General features: G+C 51.1%; 3 protein-coding genes across 3 annotated transcripts; 1 reads left to right on the forward strand and 2 right to left on the reverse strand.

The window, feature by feature from the left end:
• Positions 1-1914: 1914 nt before the first annotated feature.
• Positions 1915-4121, reverse strand: MIND_01249500 (uncharacterized protein; the record flags this gene model as incomplete). The annotated part of the gene is made up of 14 exons (XM_037368980.1): positions 1915-2183; positions 2228-2576; positions 2628-2650; positions 2696-2726; positions 2775-2924; positions 2979-3035; positions 3088-3102; positions 3155-3237; positions 3292-3365; positions 3411-3448; positions 3509-3637; positions 3689-3708; positions 3761-3873; positions 3922-4121. The coding sequence occupies 14 exons, from the start codon at positions 4119-4121 to the stop codon at positions 1915-1917; spliced, it is 1551 nt and encodes a 516-aa protein (XP_037214948.1).
• A 359-nt stretch (positions 4122-4480) lies between these two features.
• MIND_01249600 (ATP synthase subunit f, mitochondrial) lies at positions 4481-4964 on the forward strand (the record flags this gene model as incomplete). The annotated part of the gene is made up of 3 exons (XM_037368981.1): positions 4481-4552; positions 4602-4893; positions 4939-4964. The coding sequence occupies 3 exons, from the start codon at positions 4481-4483 to the stop codon at positions 4962-4964; spliced, it is 390 nt and encodes a 129-aa protein (XP_037214949.1).
• Positions 4965-6332: 1368 nt separating this feature from the next.
• Positions 6333-7592, reverse strand: MIND_01249700 (N-terminal nucleophile aminohydrolases; the record flags this gene model as incomplete). Its single annotated transcript, XM_037368982.1, has 6 exons — positions 6333-6470; positions 6561-6683; positions 6848-6954; positions 7014-7143; positions 7232-7313; positions 7372-7592. The coding sequence occupies 6 exons, from the start codon at positions 7590-7592 to the stop codon at positions 6333-6335; spliced, it is 801 nt and encodes a 266-aa protein (XP_037214950.1).
• Positions 7593-14831: the final 7239 nt, after the last annotated feature.

Genomic DNA, 14831 nt, shown 5'->3' on the forward strand with positions numbered 1-14831 from the left:
GCCCTCTTGTCTCTTCCCTCTTCTTCCCCCCCCCCCCGTCCAGTGTGTAGCCTAGAGTTTCACCGCTTGCTACCACTAAGCTCATGCTGCCCCACTGTCCTTCAACACTTCCTCAGCTTCATACTGAGCACTCGAGAGTGGATGGTGCTGGGTGAAAATTGGTACGAAGAGTCATGTTTTTGTGTCGAGAGCTACTCACCTGAGTCCCAGCACAGCCGACCTTGCTGTTGTCTGTGTCTCCTCTCTCTCACCTAGGAGAATGTTGTCCCGCCTAGAACTTGGCTCCCCCTCCACCAAATTGTACAATACTTGATACGCGTCGTGCCCCACCTTGCTGCAACCTGCTCACCGATTTCTAGCCAAATTGACCATGCCAATCCGATGAAACCGCCATTTCTGCCTGGGGAAGGCCCACCCATTGCTCACCTCTCGCTGGCCTTACCCGGTACGTCACTGCCCCTTCACCACGTCATTGTGCTTCCGAGCCGCGGGGAACATCTTGCCGCTCGCTTGTGATGCACAGCCTTCTGGATAAAGGTAAGTACACCACATCTCATGCCGAAATCTGGTCCTCTTTCTGTCTTCATCCATTCTTATCCCCAATGTCTTATGTATTTAGTGTATCCTATGTATCGAGTAGTAGCAATGTAATTATTCGACCTCTTTTATATGTGCAAGTTGAATAGAAATGCAAGTATTGCTGTTGTGCAATAACCCACTACCACTCGCTACTGAGGTGTCACTGAATTGCTACTAACTGCTACCATATGTTGGCAGGTTGCTACCAAGCGCCCGAGATCACGGGACTTGTCTACCGTGCTACCACGGCTATCAAATCTACCTAGCACATGATTGCAAAGTTGTCTGTTCCTGATGAACTAGGGAATACAGTGTGCTTAGAAACTAGCAATAAAATGAGATAACTTCGAGGGCGAGTCAGACTGAGTTCTGGGGCTGCACCCAAGGACTCAGACAGTCACTGTTGTGCGTGTGAACACATTTGATGCAGATGATGCCACAGTGCATGACGTGAACTTACTTGCATAGTGCTGGGATTGCTGGGAGTGCTGGGGATAGCCAATATATACCAGCAGCTCAGCCCTCAGAATGTTTGGTAGCACCATGTGTGGTGTAGCTCACACTCTCAGTCACATCAGCAGTGCATCAATGGTTTGGAGAAGACTGCCTGTGACACAGGTGGAGCCAAATGGGGGTTCCAGAAATGACCCCAAAATGGGCTCAGAACAGGTGTCAAAACTGCCTCAGCATGTGAGACTTGGTGACCAACCAAATCTTAGCCTCAACTTGGCATTTGGGCACCACTATGCAGTATTAGGTAAAATTTTGGATCATACACTGGATATGCTATATTGGGTCCAAAGCCAAGCCACATGTGGTATCCAGAGAAGAACTGGGTGTGACAAGTATCATATTGAAATAGCTACTCACAGTCTCGTTGAGTCTGACACCTGTTACACTAGTATGTGTCGTCACAGGTGCAGACAGGATATAAGTAGCCTGCTAGATATCCTATAAACTAGTTCTTTAAACTTTTATTCTCATTGATTACACTGAATACCCGTACCTGTTGGGGAGTCTATCACACTAGTCACAGACTCCTACCCATTTCACAAGTCCTCCCTTTACTTTGTTCTACAAAGTCATCACTTAATTACTTATTCAGTTGACCCATCATTTGATCCAGCTCTGTTTGTGACATAAATATCCTCAATGCTTCAACTTCTCCAGGCTTGGAAATTAGAGACATCCAGCCAGAGACAGTTACTGACCTTGATTTTAAGGCCAGAGTGCACTTCTAGTTGCAGTATCTCTCATAGTGCTTATCCAAGTCATCCTGGGACATGTTGGCCGCCAGCCAATAAGAAACATAAAACTTATAAATTTCAACAGTAATCATGCATGCCAACGGACTCTGGGAAAATCTTTTTCTGCATCTGAGAGTGCCGCTTTCCATGCAGCATGATCCTCCTCAGTAGCAAGACCCCGAGATTTTTTCACAATATAGACAAAATTTTCCCATGCCTCCTCTTCTTCACTTTCAGGCAGTATTTTACCAAATGGATGCTGGTGTGCCAGATCATCTGACCATCCATCCTCATGATGCACAAAGTAGTCATCTATAGTATAAACAGACAGATGTCCATCAAAGGGTGTCCTCTGACCTAAAGAAATCATTAATGATTTTCCTTCTTTTGAGATTCCATACAGAGTGATTGTCCAGGTGCTTTAACCACTTGATGGCATACAACACAGCGTTCATTCAGGGCCGGAAAATCCTCCGTGATCATGTTTGTATGTGCAAAGTCAGCAGCAAGGTAAATCTCTTCCCGATGATATGCTGGGCATCGATGGACCTGGGAGCCCACATTATACCAAGCATTGTGGGTAAACTTATACACTGGCATATCCTTCTCTTCAACTCCTTTCAGCGGTTCTATTTGTGCATGTAGACCATTCATAATGTCTTGGAGTGTCCACAGCGGTGGGCTTGCCTCCCATTCAATTGTCCTACGGAGGCCATAACGAGGAAGTCGTTGACTTGGTAGAAAACCGGCCTGGTATAGTCCTTTGGATCGAAGATGTGCTTCAAATGTTATGAAACGGACAGGGTCCTTTGCCATACAATCCCCTGAGGCAAGTTATTGGAGTAGAAAACTAGATGAGATGTCTATACCATAAATTTGACTGTGTGCCTGTTGGAAAACCTTATTATCATATGAGCAAACCCTATACTGGGACAATGCAGAGCTTACACGATATATCAATGAATCATATACAATCACCTCTGCTTTGCGTTTGATTGTGGCAACTTTTCGCTTATGCCAAAAGTGATGGCGCTCCGTTGCTCCAGCTGTTAAAGACAGCCGAACATTTCCAAATACATCCAAAAGAACATCAATATTCTAGGATTATCAAATTATATCAATTGTGTGCTAGTGCTTAATATTCTCACTTACTGCTGGGCACAGCTGAGCAAAAATGGAGGGTTTGCTGTGTAGATACTGAACAGCGGCCTAGTAAGTGATTAACCAAGAGTGATCAAGGTTACTAGACAGAGGCCAATACTACAATATCCAAGGCCTGGATGACCATTCAGTCACTCTTCACACAAATATTGATACAAGAGCCAAACCATGGTCCAGGAGGCAACAAGTGTCTTTCCTAGTTCCCCGCGTAGGAAATGGGTAACTTTGTGGGCAGCATTTGTTCTGAGATCTATTAAAACATAATCACTTTGATTTACCATGTTATAAAGGAAATCCAACAAACCTCCTTGATAAATGACAAATGGTTTTGTGGTCTTCTTTGACGAGGCTGCGATGATACGTAGATGGTTGGGATGGCTAACAGTGTCAGTGCCGACATTTTATGAAGCAGCGATGGCATACAAGAGATCTGCATTGAGCTCTATATCACGGTCTCGGCGCTGGAAGAGAGTTAGTTCGAATTCAATGTCCATAAAACAAGAGTAATAGATCAAAGAGACCTTGACTGCACGCGGCCCTTCAAATACCCGTACCACCACGGCACGGCCATCGAAATTAGCCCAATGCAAGCGCGTCCGCTTTCGAACGATGATCTCCCTCAACAGCTCGACGCGGGATTGTTCGACTTGCTAGACGGTAATAGGTGATGAGTTCAGAGGCGACACAGAGGAGCGGCGTACCTCGATATTGAACTTCTTATCTGCATTAACATAGATCAGCAACTAGACAATGTCGGCCAATGCAGCACGCACCGATCTTGGGCTTGCGCAGCGGCATCGTGAAAAAGGTGCGATTGTCGACGATGAACGTCCCGCCCTGGACGACGCTGTTCTTGCTTTTCGCGAAGAAGGAACTCTTGAGGCCGCTGGGCGTGGGTCAGCGAAATCAGCCCACATCTGTGCTATCGACGTACAAGAACGAGCGCCGGACGACGACCTCCGCTGGCGCTGGCTGGCCGTGCCCTTTCTCTGTCTTGAGGTCGCTGGGGTTAGAAGACATTGCCAGTGCGCAGGAGAGTGGTCGATCGATGGGATGGAGAGGCAAAGAGCGCAAGGCTGTGTCGGCACGGAGACCCGGTCGGATCGATGAGTGAGAAGAAATGAGGGGAATCATCGCACGCGCAACGAGGCGCGTCCACAGAGATGGAAAGCTGTATCAATCGGCATGTCTTTGAATATCTGCTGTCGAAGGTGGGCCACCGCCTGCGCCAAGAAGAACAGTTTTCGACCAGCAGTCCACCATTCGATGTCTGCAGCCCGGGGTTCAATGAGGCTTCTTCGCTGGAGAGGGCTCGCTCGACAGTACCGCACGGGCTTACCCGTCTGAACGACCGCGGACCTGGCCACCGCTTGCGCCAGGTTGAGGAAGAATCTAAGGAAGAATCGAAAGGAAGGATGACGTGTGAAGAAGAAAAAATCGATCACCACGTGTTTCTTCCATCACTTTCCTCCTCCGGTCATCACCGCAGCCCCATGCACGCCTCCCTCATCCGTCGCTCCCTCGGCGGGCTCGTCCCGCCCAAAATTGCCACCCCCAGGCTCGTTGTGCGTCCCCTACACACCCCATCCGCTGTGTTAACTGACACGTCACCAGTCGGGCGACTCCGCTGGCCCGCTCGGGCCCCTCGTGTCATTCTACTCCAAGCTCCCGAAGGGCCGCGCGCCGGCGCCTGCGGTGGCGGGAGTCAAGGGGCGCTGGTTCAGTGGGAAGAACGCCAGCGCGAAGCCGGTACTGGCGCTGATTGGCGGGCTGTGGCTGATGGGGTATACGCTGGACTACCAACGTGCGTGCTATATTCCCTCCTCAACGACGACGACGCTGACATACTCTCTCCTTCCTCCACCCTCTTTTCAACCACTCTTCTCTCTCTCCCCAGTTCATCTCAGTGCGTGTGCTGCCCTTTCCTGCTTCCCCCGCTTATTCTCGCTAGAGCACCACAAGAACAACGCGCATTAGACGTTCCATATGGCGTTTGGAGCCCTGTCATCGTAGAAAATAAATCCACCATTCGTTCTCCCATGCCATTCCCCACTCGGCTTAACCGGGCGTGATTCTCCCAGACAGCATAGCGATGGAGCGCATGGGATCCTGCGGACATGAGCACTGGTGGAATTTGCTTCGTCAACCCACATGGGATCGGATCTTTCAAACCCTCAACTCCCAGTACCAGATTCCATCGGACTGGGTTTGTTAATCTGCTGACTCCCGCTGAGCTGCGCAACTCCGTGAAAATCAAATTGCGACGCTCAAAACGGCGTCGTGGATCCCGTACTCCTTCGACAGTGGGTTTCTGAATCTATTTTCCCCGTATGTGTTCTCTCTCGTTTGCTTGTGCTATTTTGTTTTCCGACATTGTAGTTGGTGAACGAAAAACGCAGCTCGCTACCTGTTCAAGAACGCAGACTCAATCTCTCGGATTGCGTACACCATATCCATAACGCGATTTTGCACTCTTACAATGTCGATCTAAGTAGCGACAGGTCGCGAAAATCATGAAAGCAATCCGTGGTAAGTCCAACAACTCTCCACAACTCATCCATTACTTCCAGACTGACAGGAAAGAGGCCTGAACCACATGCATCCGTCGACATTTGTGTCTGTTATGTCGTATTTCACATTCAAGGTCGCTCTTCATGTCTTGCAAGATTTGGCAACTGATATGGTCTCCGAAGGAAACTGTGCAGGCTCCAGGCAGGGCACATCGTCGTTGCGGGACCAATGAGAAATTCAGTAGGAATCATTGACGTTGGCCTATGGTACGAACTGACGAGCATCCGATGTATCTTTCCGCCGATGCGGCAGCGTGCTGTGTCTTGTGACACCGTGGACCTACCTCGGCTCGGCACCGGTCGCACAGCACTAGACAGCTCGCTGTCAGTCATGCCTGCCAATGGCCAACTCCGGGGAGAGAACGCTGCTCAGCAGACCCACCCGCGTGGGGACGTGGCGTTGCTCGGGACCGGGGACGAAGGCACTCCGGTGCGTGGAGGCGATCTTTGTCCTCGAAATAGACTGAATGGTTGGAAGAGGAAGGAGGCTATATTCGGCGCCAGGAGATAGCGATGGAAAGGGACTCGGTGGATAGGCCGCCGTGGTGGACGTGAGTGTAATGATGGAAGAGAAATTCGTTACTGATAGGTTTTCAATAGAGCCAACCGTCTAAGTTGCAAATATCCGACCGCAAGTACATACATATTACAAGACACGACCGCAGCAGCCACACAAGTACAAAGTCCCAAGCCGGCGCGCCGATGAACGCCATATCAGTATCAAGAACGAAGCGGAGTCTAGGGTAATATATAATAACAAAAAAGCTGATGTCCCTCAAGCCAGGGATCTGCGGAGGAGGAATATGCGCTCGCCGCCCGGGATGCTGGTCACCTCGGACACACCCTCGATGTTGAGGCCCTGCGTGGAAGTGCCCTTGGAGAGCACGATGTAGACTTCGAGCCCGTCGCCGATCTAAGGACGGGTGAGCACTGTCAGATGACGCTCGCAAGCGGAATAATACGATAAAGAGAAACCAAGGGGGGAGGGCTATCAACTGCTCACCTGATCGTGGCTTAGGCGGTCTGCGGCGTGTTTGTAGGAGTCCATCACGAGCGCGAGCACGCGCGCGAGGGAGAGATGCGTTGCGCTGCCTGGCGTAGGTGGCTGGCTGGATTTGGGGTATATCTGCAACGGACGGTCAGCGGGTTTGAATGCGAGAAGCATCGGGGAAGAACCCCGGTGAAGGGTCGGTTGTGGACGCATCGTGTTCGACGTCAGCCGTCACACGGCGCGGGGCAATGGGAATATCGCAGGGCACGCGATGCGGAGTGGGGGCGTTTCAGACTGACCTGGCTGTCCAAGAAGGGCTGCAGCATCGTCGATGCCGACCCGGCGGCGCGACATGTTTCGCGCACGTAAGATCCGACCTCGTCGAAGGAGTATACCGCCCCCGAGCCTAGAGGGTCGCGTGATTAGCTTGGTGCGTCGTATTGAATTGCGTATTAAGTTGCTTACCGTCGTCTTCGATACCGCCGAGGATATTGTGGACGTAGAAAGGGCAGAAGCGCCGTTGATAGAGCATTGACTGGATCAGCAGGGCGATCGCGTGCAGCGACATGTCTTTGGCGTGTGCATGGCGATACCACTGGGCGATATGATTGCAGATTAGCGCAAGTGCGAATAGGCCCCGGTCGCAGGGATTAAGGTTTTCGAAAACGAGAAGGAAAACTCACATCTAGGCGCTGGCGGACCTTCTTAATGAAGATGTTGCCATCAGACGCAAACCCATTGGTCGCTAGCACCGCCTTATCTGTCCTACAACGTCCGTCAGTCGCGAATAGCCAATGACGCGGTTGCGATAGGGGAAACGCACAGACGGAAGACCGTAGGCACGAATCTGACCTGGGGATAGGCCCCGAACGCGTCACCCCTGCGTGCGTCGCCCGCGATGACAGTGAAGCCCACCCCAGTAATGGCCATGATCGTGCCGCTGGTGTCGCTCGGTGGAACGAGGTGCTGCGGGGCGGAAACAGCGGCGAGCGGCGGCAGAGCGGTGCGCGAGTAAGCAGTGGGTGCCTGGAAGTACGCGGCCATAGGTTGGGGGTGGGTGGGTCAACGGGGTGGGTAGGGAGGGAGTCTGCGCCAGTGACATCGAAGTAGCTTTTCAGGCTCGCGCGTGGGAAGCGTCACGCGTCACGCCATCATTCCCCCATGGTGATGCGATGCATTTTGCCGAGCTTTCACCTCCCGCTCATCTCCCTTTAGACGGGGTCGCTCCATCGAAGGCTGTTTGCCCTGTGAGTGGCACCCACACTCCGGTCTAGGCTCACCCGCACCAACGGGGGTGCATTCTGCGTCGAAGATTCGTGGGGCAGATATGGCTCGAGGGTGCACCTCTCCTGTGGGCTCGCTGGTTGTTCCGACAACTCACCTAGCGCTCGCAGCCCGTTGCTAGGGCCACCCAGTCATCTCGTCGTCCTCGCCATGCCGTTCCGCCCGTCAACGGACGCCGCAAAGCCCGTGTCGCGCTGCCACGCTGGCACCTCCGCCCCTCTGCGCAGTTTTTCTCTTCGCGCATCCTGATCGGCTCTCGGGACGGACCCTCCGCGTCTTCATGCGGCAAAACGGACAGGCTTATCGCTGCAATCAATACGAGCGTCAGGGCCCGGCCGCCCATAGCGCAGGTATGACGACTGCGAAGATAGTATCGATAAGGCACCCCTTGCGCTTGCTTTCTCTCGCTATCTAGGCCCTGCCAACGTTCCTCGGTGACGTCTCCGAGTAGGACATCCCTGGCGACAATCAGAAGCCCTTCAACTTTCGCGCCGACCGCCTTTGTTCATCGCCGGGGTCCGGAGCGACACCGAGTTGACGGGCCCCGCTCTCCCGCCGGACAAGACGAGCCCACGCACCGTCTCTCCGACGGGCAACGCCGACGTGAAAGAAAAACGGCTTCCGTGGAGTTGACAGCCAAGGCAATCAGTTGCCCTCGACGTCGCGTGGCCCATCTGCGTGATACGCTCTGATCCCTGCCGGATGCGCAGATCGGCGAGCGGAGACCACCCTGTCATTGGGTTGCTATAAGCGGCCTGCATGGCGCCGACCAACCTTGGTCCGTCTCGTTCACCGCTGACAGTCGTGCCGCAGTCTTGCGCAATCCCTCTTATTCACCCTTCTCACGGCCGGGCAGCGTTGCATGCGCATTGACTCCACTTCGCTCACGCTCGCGACTAATCCTCTCGCCATCGCCCATCCTGCCAATCATAGTGGAAGAGACAGGAAGAGAAGCACGCGAAGGCGCAATACGCACGCCGAGAGGACTCGCGAAGCCCTCGAGCCCGACCATCGGACGAAGCTGAAGACCAGAGCCATGACGGGCGATGCCCACCCACACCAACGCTGTGGATCGCTGCCAGTGGCAGCTGTACCCCATCTCGCGGTGACAGGGCGTTTGGTCTGCAACTGATGGAAGCGCGCAGGGAAGCGCACGCCTGGGACCGCTGTCGTGCCCTGGTTCTTCCGACATCTTCAAGTTGGCTTGGCCTGCCCGCTGGGCCAACCACTGCACACGGCTTATGGCACCCTGCCTCGGAATTCCCGCAGCGGCCGCGCTGGCGTCCTCCATTTAATGCGCTATGGCAGCACCGGGAAGATTTTCTCCCTTCCCTCCTGCCCGCTAGCACCCCTGCTAATGGGACCCAAAGAAGCGCGCTGTACGCGTGTGACGGAGTTTAAGCGTGGGCTTCGTGCGTCCTCCTCGATATCATGCTATTCCTGGTCTCTGTGCGCGGCGACCGCCGAGCCAGGCCTCCACCACAGAGTCAAATCCTTCCTGGGCCGTCTCACGCCCGTCGGGAGCATCAGCGCTATTCTGGTACAAAGCAAGCCCGGAGATCAAGATCTGGCGACTGGCAGCGATCACCACTGGCATGCAGTCCTTGCCTCCCCGCGTGTAACATACCCGTTGGGGGGTGAAGCAACGCCCCTGCATGCACGCCCCGGCAGGCATCGTTCATCAGTGTGCACTCCATTATGCCAGGAGCGCAGTTATTCCGAGGAAACGCCTCCCGTCGGACGCCGGGCGATCGATCCTCGTTGGGGTCGGCCTCAGCGACGCGGGGGCATCGCGATTCAGAATCGAGGTTTGCGAGGGGCGCCATTTTAGCCCGCGAAGCGCTGCGTCACCGGTGAGCGCATGCCGCGGCCGGCGTCACTGTGGCTTGCTCAGCCTCCGAGGGGGGCCTATTTTGCGCGCGGCTGCTCAGTGCTGGCAGCCTCCGGGTGCGTTGGAGTCGGGCGGGGGATCGCACGCCATGCGACGCTGGGGCTTTCTCGCGGGATACGCGGGTGGCTGGTGGGGATTGGGAGGGGGCAGAAATCTGTCTGGCCGGTGAGCATTTTCCCGGCGCAACGACCGCTTACAACTTACTCATGCAGCGTAGACACAGCGCTGCGAGCTACAGGATGCTACCACTCGCTTTACTTATCATCTCGTCGTGTTTGGCGGCGGACGCCACTGGCCAGGCCCCAGATCCACTGGCAGAGATGAACAGGGCTGTGTCCACTGCACTGTCTGACGCGGGAATGACGGTAGAACCTGCCTGTGTCGAGCTCGAACATCGACATCAACATGTATCAAGTGCTGCATGGTTCTGTTTCCTACTCAAGATCAGGGGCGCTGATGTAGGTCGCGGCTGAGATCGTGCCCATAGATGACTCCAATCTTACTTTGCGCGTCAATCCAATGGGGAAGACTGTACTATTTGCAAGCTGATAACAGCTTCTTTTTTAATTTATTCCTTCAAGTTCATGCCGGGAAAAAGAAACTCAAGCCAGCACATGTCACCGTATTCTATGATGAAGACAGTGAGAAGTTTTAATCTAAAAGCTCATTTGTGTCTTTTTACAATTTGACAATGATAAAATTGCCTTCACTTGCAGATGAAATGTTGTCTTGGACCTTAGTTGTGTTTGATAAACATGTAGTTGAAGTCTATATAGGTCTTCAATCATTTTAGTTTGAAATCATTTGTAAGCGATGATGTTTAAATATTCATTTTGTCTGGCTGACTAGCAAACAATAAACAAATGAAGATAAACGATTCAAACATTAACTCTGTGAGCCAGTGTGAGGTACTCACTTTGAGTGTCTTTGCTAGGGTTGGGGATTCATAACGGTATAAAACTCTGAGACTTATAGTAACTCTCCACAGTATCTTGCAGGATTCTTGCTCATTAAACCCTGTACAATGCCTGTATCCACTAAGAAGACTCTAGCGGGTGGACATCAGTCATTACTGATATAACGCCGTTGTGAATCAAAGTGGTCAATATCTCATTATAGTTAGTATGAGACCTGAGTTGTTGTTTCAACAACATATATATCACAGTTTTATATAGATAGAAAACTCACTATCAGGATATTTTTGAATTTCTCAATAATATTATTGCCTAATGTTAGTAATGTAGCTATTTTAGAGGATATCATATGGAGAATTAATATTGTTTGGCAATGTGGTGTGGCCTTGGAGGAATTACTCAAATTTATTTGTCCTTCATATCTTCTTAGAGAATTATCCTTCCAAAAATAAAAAAAAGTGTTTTATAATAGTTTTAATTTGATTTAGGATTATGACAAATGAAAACTAAATGATTGGAGTCCTAAGTCTATATGAAGTTGAAACATATAGTTGAAGCAAAGCTGTTAGTTAAATTTTGCGTTGTCTCTAATTTCTTTCTAGTACTATAGTAGTATTCTTCCCAGTTTGTACTCACACCGGCTATAAAATTCAAAACCTTCGCATGTCACACGGTTTTGCTCAATGGGGGGGGGGGGTTCAGATTTCTTAGGCACACAGTGCGTGATGACCTTTTGAAACCTCTGGTCTACATTATATTTTCTATATGGTAATTACACACTTCAATGACCTTATATATGACCTTTCATGCTTCTGGGTGCAAGATATCATTTGCAGCTTTGTAGCCCAATTAGGTGTGATCATGTTATACAGCTTTTTTAGCCAACTTAGGTTGTAACCTAGAACATGGTGATTGTTGGGAGAGTCTTGACGGATCGGTGATTGTGCAGGCGAAGGAGGCTGAGGCTGAGGGTCAGGGTAGGTTGGAGTGTCGGAGGGGGCGCCGGTCGGATGCGCCTTGGATGCGCTTGGACGGTCCGAAGGAGGCCAACGCAGGGGTTCCCCTGACAGGCAAACCGTAAGGACTTGTTACCCGTTACTGCCCATCATCCACCCTGGCGACCAGTCGGGCATTATATAATAAGGTAATCTGTTCTACCCTCAAAATTTGGTCCCAAACAGGCCACAAAATGCAGCCATTGGAGCTATTCAATGGTCGTGGTGCAACATCTCTAATATCATATATTATTATATACAGTAACTCCCAAGCAACTCCATCAAACAATACATGACTCCTGGAAGTTCAATACCAGTCATCACTTAGGATTACTTTACTGAACATACTGCAGAACCTCTGATCAAGTGTCCTAGCTGACCTACCAATGCTAGCAGTGATGCCACCTAATTGTGTTTTAAGGGTCCCATACCCCAAGGCTGGGGTTAATGTCATGAATAACACCTGGCCTGTCCTCTTGTGGGGCTTCCTGTGCTGACAGGGGTTGATCCTATTGTGACGTGTTCCTTGCCTCCTGTGACCACTTGAGCTTGGTCCTAGTGGGCAAGGGGGGTTCAACTTTTGAATCATGGATATAGGGTCAAAAAGTTGTTTTCTGACCCTCCGGGGTCCCCCCTCCCCCTCCTGTCATACAGTGTAATATGTTACCACAATCAGCATCATGTGACTACTGTGACATATATCATATAAGTGATTTTTGTCATATAAGTAAACTTTTTTGGTGCAAATAGAGGTATATATATATATATATATTATATTTTGGTACATGGCATATAATCGATCGAAATGGAACTCCCGCATTGATCAACTCTTCAATACGTCCACCTCCTATCAATTACATGATCATGAGCCTGTGACAGGGTGAGCTATCCAAGCTTATAGGCCACAATATATATAGATATAAGTATGGGGGTTGTAAACAATAGAAATTAGAGTGTATACACTATATTTTCAGTATTTTTACACCCATATAAGGCTCAAATCTTTCATATACACTCAAATCTTTCATATACAAAAAGTTTTTTCTATCCCTTGGGGTCTTCTACCCCATATGCCTAATAAGAATCTTGAACCGATAGTTGGGACTTTAACTGGGTCATTGCGGAGTTACGTTGTCGGCATAGCGCTTGGGCCGTATCGGGTTGTCTGGTTGTCGGACTTTGACGATATTGACCTAACGACTACAGCTTGTAGGTACGACTTTTATACACTGGGATGCTAGCCAACTTCTCCTTAGAGCAATGCCCCTGATTGCACTTTGAGGGTTAGAGGTCCATATAGGTCCCAGGGAATTAAAGAGGCTTGAAAGCAAGTTATTCTCACAGTCTAGAAAATTTTCCTAGAACAACTAAATATATCAATTTTATGCAAAGATAAGCAGATAAGATTATAGTTGAATATATTCCTATTTTGTATCTGAATATGAGTATACTATACTACAAATATATTTAATCAATATGATACCCTTATAATAAACTAGACAGGCTGGGGCTACGCCCCAGCTTCAAATGTTGTTTCACAATTTTTTGCAGACTGCATGTGCCAATTTTATTCATGAGCTTATGAAATATCAAGATCTGCATGCCCTCTATACTGATATTACAGCCAAGAACAACATCACAAATAGCCTTAGATTGGACTTGTTTATGGTACTTGATGTAAAATCTTGATTTTACAGCTTTGTGTCCCAATTAGACTTTACAGCTTTTCTTACCAAATTAAGGTTTCAACAGCAGTGGTCCCAAAAGTGGAAATGTGGAGTAAATAAATTGCCAAAGCTGATGCCAAACATGTGCATACATTCACACGACATCTGCTTAATATAAGAGTAACAATTGTATTTGGCCAGCACTAAGTTACACAGGTGGTCATCCCAGCTGAAATACAAGTAGTATATTTGCATGTATCCCAGCACTCCTAGATCTATATCCACAGAGTGACATAAAAGGTCAGTTCTGTTATGATGATTTCTGATTGGACAGTCATTCTTGGTGTTATATGGTTGCCCAAGGGAAAGCAAAGGCTGATAAATGCTTAATTGAACATCAGATGAAACGTAACTGAACAAGTTAGATGAATGAACGACTCTGCGCCATCCGAAGTGTTTCCGATCAGCCGGACCCTGAATTGTGACTTCCGTACTAGTAGCCTTAATGCCATCATGCCGGAACAACTGGCGGATAGGGACGACAAGCGACGCTCAGGAGCCCGCGCAAACGACATAAGTACCTGGCCACCACCGCCGTACGCGGGCTATGTACCCCTTGCTCCTGGTCCTCCCTCTCATCAGCGTCGCCCTCGCCGACGTCCCCGCACCGGTGCCCTCCCCGCCGGTGCCGATCCCCGTGCCCGTCTACGCCCCGAACTACCACTGCCCGACGTCGCCCACCGTTTCCGTCACGGAGGACCAGTGGCTCGCGATCGACCCCGCAAACCCGGCGACGGGCCGCCTGTGGTGCGTGAGCCCCAGCCCGAGGGGGAACCCGCTCTTCTGCGAGTACCGCCTGGTGCGTCTCCCCGTCGGAGCATGTACGTACTCGGAGCTGATCCGCCGCAGAGCGACGGCGCGCGCACGACGCCGCAAAGCGCGATCAGCATCGGGCAGGCCCTGTGCGCCGGGACGACGGCGGCGCTCGGCCCGGGGCCCGCGGCGTGCAACTACCTCTGTCGGCCGAAGAGCGAGGGCGGCGCGCCGCTGCGCGAGGTCACGCTCCTCCGCGGCGGGCTGCTCACGTGTGCCTACGGGACGCCGAACACACCGAGCGGCGGGTCGTGCATCTACCGTGTACCTCGCCGTTTCGCTCTTTTACCGTGGCTGATGAATTTTGCGCTAGACGACGACGGGCATGGTGACGAGCGCGGACCCGGCGGTGTACGTCGCGAACTGCCCGACGACGGCGGTGCCCCGCGGGGCGTGTGCTGTCAACCGCCGGAGGTACAAATCAGAGAGCAACTTCACGGCGCTGCTGCGCAAGAAGAGGAAAGCAGCAGAACGACGGGATGCCGCTTAGTTCAAGCACACCGTGGACATGATACCATAGTAATGAATTAATATCCAGTGAGGGGACCGGTCTGAGGAGAAACACGGTCAATCCCTTTGAATTCGCGGAGGGCACAAAAAAATTGAGTCCCCGACAATCTTTGGTAATACAGCGTCTGGGTCGATCGGACCACGACAGG

This window comes from Mycena indigotica (genome assembly GCF_014461135.1).
Source record: "Mycena indigotica strain 171206Taipei chromosome Unknown Mind.scaff0012, whole genome shotgun sequence".
Lineage (NCBI taxonomy): Eukaryota > Fungi > Basidiomycota > Agaricomycetes > Agaricales > Mycenaceae > Mycena > Mycena indigotica.